This window comes from Macrobrachium rosenbergii, chromosome 43 (assembly GCF_040412425.1).
Source record: "Macrobrachium rosenbergii isolate ZJJX-2024 chromosome 43, ASM4041242v1, whole genome shotgun sequence".
NCBI lineage: Eukaryota > Metazoa > Arthropoda > Malacostraca > Decapoda > Palaemonidae > Macrobrachium > Macrobrachium rosenbergii.
This window is the reverse complement of record NC_089783.1, coordinates 50,509,125-50,516,624: the sequence shown is the minus strand read 5'-3', so window position 1 is coordinate 50,516,624 and position 7,500 is coordinate 50,509,125. Positions and strand designations below refer to the sequence as shown.

At 34.6% G+C, this 7,500-nt stretch overlaps 2 protein-coding genes across 2 annotated transcripts in view; both read left to right on the top strand.

Annotated features, from left to right (window-relative positions):
• The window catches only part of LOC136829071 (gelation factor-like), an 18,255-nt gene extending 16,307 nt beyond the window's left edge, over nucleotides 1–1,948 (top strand). The window contains exons 2-3 of the mRNA XM_067087453.1: nucleotides 660–894; nucleotides 1,919–1,948. Coding sequence (XP_066943554.1) covers nucleotides 660–894; nucleotides 1,919–1,948 — 265 coding nt within the window. The remainder of the gene's footprint in view (nucleotides 1–659; nucleotides 895–1,918) is intronic.
• Nucleotides 1–7,500, top strand: part of jbug (filamin-type immunoglobulin domains fbug) — a 236,167-nt gene that overhangs the window by 16,794 nt on the left and 211,873 nt on the right. The window contains exon 2 of the mRNA XM_067087183.1: nucleotides 660–876. The gene's annotated coding sequence lies outside the window, so the exon portion shown is untranslated. The remainder of the gene's footprint in view (nucleotides 1–659; nucleotides 877–7,500) is intronic.

The following is a 7,500-nucleotide window of genomic DNA, read 5'->3' as shown; positions in this document are numbered from 1 at the left end:
CTGATGCTGTGAGCTCAGAAGACTATTTTACAATATATATATATATATTTTTTTGCATATTAGCTCCATTAGTTTATATTCATCCGTGTTTTTGAACATATATAATTCAGGAATAGGTGCCTTTCATTACCCGACTTTTATCTTTTTTTATTTTCCGAATATCTCATGAGATTGAAGCATTCTTACCTCATCGTGTTCCTTTCCAGGGAGGTCTGCTCTTTTAGTTGATCAAACTTGATAATCATAGGGCATTATCATAAGGGTGTCCCATGTCATCGAAAAAAAGCTGTAACATTAATTAAACCGTAAAATATCATTGCACAAATAAATGGTTATACATTAATAATAAATTGTTATTGGTTAATAATAAACCGTTATGCATTAATTAACTTTTTCATAGTGAACTGACCATAGTTATGCATTAATTAACCTTTCCATAGTGAACTGACCATAGTTATGCATTAATTTAACTTTTCCATAGTGAACTGACCATAGTTATGCATTAATTAAACTGACCTTAGTTATGCATTAATTAACTTTTCCATAGTGAACTGACCAAACATTTGCTAGAGCTTTCAGAATAAAGCAGTATCATCTTACTGTTACCCTATTTTATAGAAAATGTTAACCGTTCCTTTCCTCTCCCCCAACTCTCCCAGGAACTGGGTCAACGTGCAGCTCAGGGAAACAGGGTTAAAAGTGGAGGACCTGAGCGAGGACCTGAGAGATGGGTTGGCGCTGGTCACGCTGGTGGAGGTGCTGCAGAAGAGGCGCCTTCGGAAGGTGAAGAAGGTCATGAACCAGCACCAGGCCCTGGAGAACGTCACCACTGCCCTGAACGCCATTGCAGACGACGGGATCAAGCTGGTCAATATGGTCAATAGCTTCCTTTCGGTGAAAACGCTGTCCATGAAGTGGAGGCGGAGTGTTACGTGTGTATATATATATGTATTTATATATATTTATATATATTTATATATATTTATATATATTTATATATATTTATATTATTTATACACAAAACACACACACACACATATATTTCCGTGTGCTTTCTGGGATGCATTTAATGGATTTAGCAGAACTATATTCCTTTCCTAGCGTGTAAAACTAATTGACTTCATATTGATGAGAAATTTGAGTGTGAAAGCGTTTTCACAAAGTTTGATGGCAAGCCCTCACCGACGATTTGTGAATGTTCATGTTGATTTGGTAGCTAACATTGAAACTCCCCTTTTATGTACCGAAATGCGAGCCTAGGCGCATCTCTATCATAAATTCCTGAGAACTGTTGAATGTTTTTATGCCAAAGGGAATATATGACGTTCATTTCGCGATTCTAAATAAGGTCTTCGTGGATCCCCAATACGCCACAGCTTACGGCATTGGACGGGATTCGACACGAAGAGGGGCGTATTGTTCGATTGTTTAGCAAACAGGAAGGGCGTCGGTGTTCTTCGTGCCGTAGAAAATGCCCCGTTGAGCATTTCTTCCCTTGCCGGGGTTCCCATTGTACTTGCACGAGTGGAAGGGGGCTCGTAATGGCGGCGGTTTCCTTCAAGGGGAACGTTTAGAGCCGATTGCGTTTTTTGGCGGCATCGATTGATTGTGTGGTGTTTCGGGCAATTTGAAGATGCACGCGGCCTACGATTTTTGAAAAGTCTTAAATATTTTTATTTCTGTACGTCAGGAAGTTGTGATTTGTCACGAAATTTTTTATAATTATATATATATATACATATATATGTATATATATGTATAATTTATTATCCATCTGTCTATTTATGTATATATATATCTATATATATGTATATGTGTATACATACATATAAAGTATAAGTATATAGTGCATGTGTGTACGATTTTATATATGAATGTATGCAACCATATATAACACTTACTCTTTTATGTATTACAGAAATTTTCAAATTATGGAGAACTGAAATAGTAGCGCGAAAACATCTCTTTTATTTATTTATTAAATTGTGCCTAAGGAATCGTCATTGTTCATTTCAGAAACAACTGGGACTGTGACTTTAAAGCAGGAAAACATTTATACAGACATACCGAAAAATTTAAAAACAATCGGTATATATCACGGATATTTTTAATTTCGTGTCAAATGAAAACAATTTTTCAGTTTAGTAAACTTTTTATATTTTCCAATTTAGTCATCTTTTTATATTTTTCAGTTTAGTAAACTTTGTATATTTTTCAATTTAGTAAACTTTTGTTTGTACGAAATATTTTGCGTTGGGCATGCGCTGCTGTGTTGTTTAAGGGTAAATTCCTATGAATACCATAAGAAGTGGGTAGCTCAGTGAGAGTGGAATACAGCTGTAAAAAAAAAAAAAAACTGGATTGAAACGAGAAATAAATAAAAGTGAAAGAGAACTCTGCTGCCATGTTCACCTCATATTCAAGTTCATTTATTACTTGCCGACGAACAACACACACACGTACACACCCACACGAATTGATTGATCGATTGACCAGGGTAGAGGCACGTCGCTTACTCGTCCATAGGACTACCACCTTGTCCTTTTAAAACAAGCCTTCCTTATCCGGAACCTTCATCAGGATTGCGTGGGAGTCTCTCTGGGTAGTGGGGATTTCAACTCTGGAAGAGGTAGTAATCCGAGTCTCGAATTTTCCCAGGCTTTGGGTGTCTCCCTCGTCAGACCACTATGAACATTGACAGTTTTTGTGTTTGTTGTTTGATGCATATTTTATTACCTTTATTTTCTGGTTAGATTTATGGCCGGTTCAAGTTTTTCTGTCGGGAACACTGAGTAGGCGTAAGTGGCCTCGTTTTGACTGCCAAGTGATTTTTTTTTTTACGTATGCTGTCAGAGTGACTGTGATTTGTTTAGGTAACAAAATGTATCTTTGTATTTCTTAACCATAGGTTCATGAATTTTATTCATACTTTTGTATGTACAGATAAAGAACATATATGCAATAACGTGCCATGTAGATTCTCTCTCTCTCTCTCTCTCTCTCTCTCTCTCTCTCTCTCTCTCTCTCTCTCTCTCTCTCTTCTCTCGCCCCTCACGTTATTTGAGGAAGAAAGTTTGAAGAAGGCATTCTGTCTACCTTCTCAGGGAATGGAGGTAGCGCTCAAGTGAAAGTCTTCGCGTGGAGTGCTTTGATTGATATCAGCTGTTCATTTACCTTTTCCACTTCATTGCTTAAGCCGTTTTCTCATCATCCCTCCTATGCCAGGCACGCGGAATTCTCTATGTGTCGCATTAGCATACAATGAAGAAGCTGTGGCCCACGGCCTGCACATAGCTGGTTTTGTGACCTTTTCGTTTAGGTTTTCAATATGCTAACGTTCATACGCACACACATATATATACTGCATATATATATATATATATATATATATATATATATATATATATATATATATATATATATATATATCTATATGTATATAGAAATAATCATCACACAATCAAGTGTGAACAGAAATAAACTTCTAACTCACATCAGGATCGGTTCGAACCCAGGTCTTTCAGTTGAAAGATATGGGTTATGTATATATGTTGATATTAGTATATATATATATTTATATATATATATATATATATATATATATATATATATATATATATATATATATATATATATATATATATATTTGAGTGGATAAAAGTCAATTGGTCACACTCACTAGATCTGTCCTTTTGGCGTGGTCACAGTGACTTTCCAAACCCACAGTTTTTAATACATCTGGATACTATTCCCACTGAAAGCCTTGAAGTCCGCAGCGGAAGAATGCAGAAACTCTTCCCAGGTGGGATTCAAACCCATATTGCCTGGAAAAACGAGGTCAGCCCCAGTCTACACTTTTTACGGTACTGTCAGTTAGCGCTTGGTCTTCTAACCAGTATTGGCTCGAGTCCTGCGTGGGAAGGATAGTTACTCCTTTTCCTTGCCACGAATTTCAAGGATTTTGTATATATATATATAAAGGCCACTTTATATATATATATATATATATATATATATATATATATATATATATATATATATATATATATATATATATATATATATATATATATATATATATTTATATATATGTATATACATATATATATATATATATATATATATATATTATATAATAGTATGTATATATATATATATATATATATATATATATATATATATATATATGTGTGTGTAATATTGATTTATGTTAGAGTTCAAGATTAACTTGGAAGTAGGTCAAAGGTCAAAGAGGAATTTAAATGTGGCCATATATTTTTTAGCGCATACTTCACTAAAAAGTGAATTCAAGGCCAAAGTCACAAGTACAGGTCGAAGGTCAAATAGGAGTGTACTGTAGTACCGCCGAGGGCCATTTCATATCACAAAATCATCGGGTGTTTTTCTTCTTTTTATTTTCTAGATTTTTATTTTCATATCTCTCCCTTTGACATTCGAAGAGTTGTTTATTTTGTCATTTTATAAAAATCTTGGTTCAATTTTCAGAAGCATTGGTCTCCTGATTTTCTTGTTCATCTTTTATTAAATTTTATGTTGATCTTTTATCTTTCTTTCTAAAAAGTAAAAAACATTATGTAATTATGAACTCATAGAAAAGTAAAATATGGAGGAGAAATGGAGTGAAACCGTTCTTTCATTAGAAAAGCTTGTAACTTCTATCCTATATAAACTAGGGCGAATAGTGGCTATGATATTAAGTTTATGGTTATAATACGATGGACCAATGACTAGTAAGATGAGAAACACTTGTTTTGATTGTGTTTTAAATTTCCTTCTTCATCTTGACGAAATGGAACCAGCCTGTTTATTTATTTATAGATTTATTTATTCATTCATGACTTTATTTCGTTATTCATTTATAATTTTATTATTTGGTTGCATATTTTCTAATTAATCAATTTACTTATTTATAATTATAATTAGCAGTAAATTTACCGATTTATTTACAAATACATTATTTAATACATTTATTTATTTACTTATTTAATATTGATTTGCAAATCTATTTTCCTATTTATGCATAATTTTATTTAATTAATTACTTATGGAGATTACGTAGCAGTAATTTGTTCCCTGCAATTTGAGGACTTTTCTCGAGAAGGAACACCGAAGGTGGCATTTGCGTAAGGTGAAAGGATTATGAAACACTTCCAACAGGGTACACTTTGGCGCTTTCTAATCCTCCGTCAGGAGTCTCGGTCACACCGAAGTACGACTTCGTTCCTGCCGTTGAAGCAGTACAAGGAAATTGTAGCACATCGGGGTATGATTTATTGGTCAAAGCCCGACACGGTCCACTGGAAACATTGTATTTTTCGCATGAGCTTTCACTTACATAGACTGGCACACATACACACACATATGTATATCTTCTATGTATTTGTATATATGTATAGATATTGATCTCTATATATATGTAAAGATATATATATTTATAAATATGTATATATCTACATATATATAATATATATATATATATACTGTATGTATGTATATGTATATATATATGTATATATAAAACATATATAAAATATATTATTCAGGTACAACTTTTTTGTATCCACAAATATCTGGCCACAAATATCGTTTAATAACTTATTCACTTTAACTCGGGAAAAATTTGCACCCAAGGGAAATTAAGATTGATAAGTGCTTCGTCATGGGCTGGATTCGAACCGTTGCCAGGGTTAGAGACAAAGGTGGTCAGTGACTTTGACCACGGGGCTATCAAGAAAGGTTAATAGTTGCTAATATATATAAATATATAAATGAATAAATAAATATATATAAATATTATATATATATGTATAGATATATATATATATATATATATATATATATATATATATATATATATATATATATATATATATATATATATATATATAGAGAGAGAGAGAGAGAGAGAGAGAGAGAGAGAGAGAGAGAGAGAGAGAGAGAGAGAGAGAGAGAGAGAGAGAGAGAGTTTCCTCTAGAACTTTCGTGATGCCATGTATCACAAGATCAATGATTCAGTCAGGCTTGTCAACTCTTCTGCAATCTTTACCTCTTCGTTTCCCCTTCCTTTCCAAATGTGCCTGGTTTTGGCAACAAGAACTTCCATGAATTGAGGAAAACAGGTTTCGAGGGAGCAGAATTCATCCCTCTCACAATATGTGAAAATAACCAAGCCAGCTCCCTAGCTAGATTTGATTTGGGGTCACGGTCTTGCGTAATCTAAGAATGTTCTTTTCCTGCTTAAACTAGAATTTTATCGGGATAAGTTCATCGATATCTGGTTTGCGCGGGCAGGTAAGGTGTGGTTTAAATGAATACGAGTAATTTTGTCCCTGTACCGTGTAGCTTTAGTGTAATTTTGTATATTTTTATTCTTTATGTGCTTGGTGCTTTGCTGCGACTCTTTATTTAAAATTTTCATGTTCCTAATAAATTTTTGTGGCATAAGAACAAACGCGGGAGATCCCAAATGCTGCACTGTGTTCTAAGGGAGAAATTGTCCTTCGATATATTTCTTTAGGAGATGAGTGATTACCCTGTAACAAGCTGATGACGGGGATTGGGGAACACAGAGTGAGGGGCACTTTTCCGATGTTGATAGATGGAGTGGAGAAATGAGTGGCTTTTAACTTTTAAGTTTGCTATTTTTCCACAGTATCTGTAGGAGGCGGAAACCGGGTGCACGCCCTTTTAGGGAACAAAATGTCTGCTTATAAGGGGACGGTGTAAATAATGACAGAGGAGAAAGAGAGGCAACATGTGGACGTATGGATGAAAGATCCTGTGCTTGAAGGAAGGCAAACCATAGTACCACTCGATTTTTTAATTCTGACACATTCCTAGTTTAGTTTAAAGGGCATTAGAGCAAAACCACGAGATTTCATTTGTGAGTGATGGCATGGGAGAAGAGACCGTGCTGGCGTAGGAAAACAACTTAACATAACTACTTGCGTCTATACCTTTTATCTCTCGAAGTTTTCTTCTTCAGTCACTTTATCTTCAAGGTCCAAGCGTCCGTCTTTTTGGGAAAAATACAAGACGCGAATCCGTAAGCAGCACGCTGAATTCCTAGGAATCACTTCTAATTCTTTGTTGTGAAGAGTCCCGTGAAAGGTTATGAAATTTTTGCCATTTGGTTTGTGATATCCTGATTTATGATCTGCATTAGTTTTTGAGCTCCTCGCCGTATCCCGGGCGTTACAAATGGCTACGACAGCGTAACCCATAAACGGTACTTTGTTTAGAAGTACCTGCTAAGAATATGTTCGGAGGCATTGCGGTGTAACTGTATACAAGAATGTTTTGCGGTCACGTTTGTTTCCCATTATAGAAAATATTCTTACGATTATTTTCAAGTTACTAGGTAAATCTGTTCTCAAGGTATTTGCGAGTGAAACCACAACACTTTTTTTTTTTTTTTTTTTGACAGAAGGGTGTGGTGGCTTGGAAATAATATGAAAACGAATGATTTTATTCGGAGCC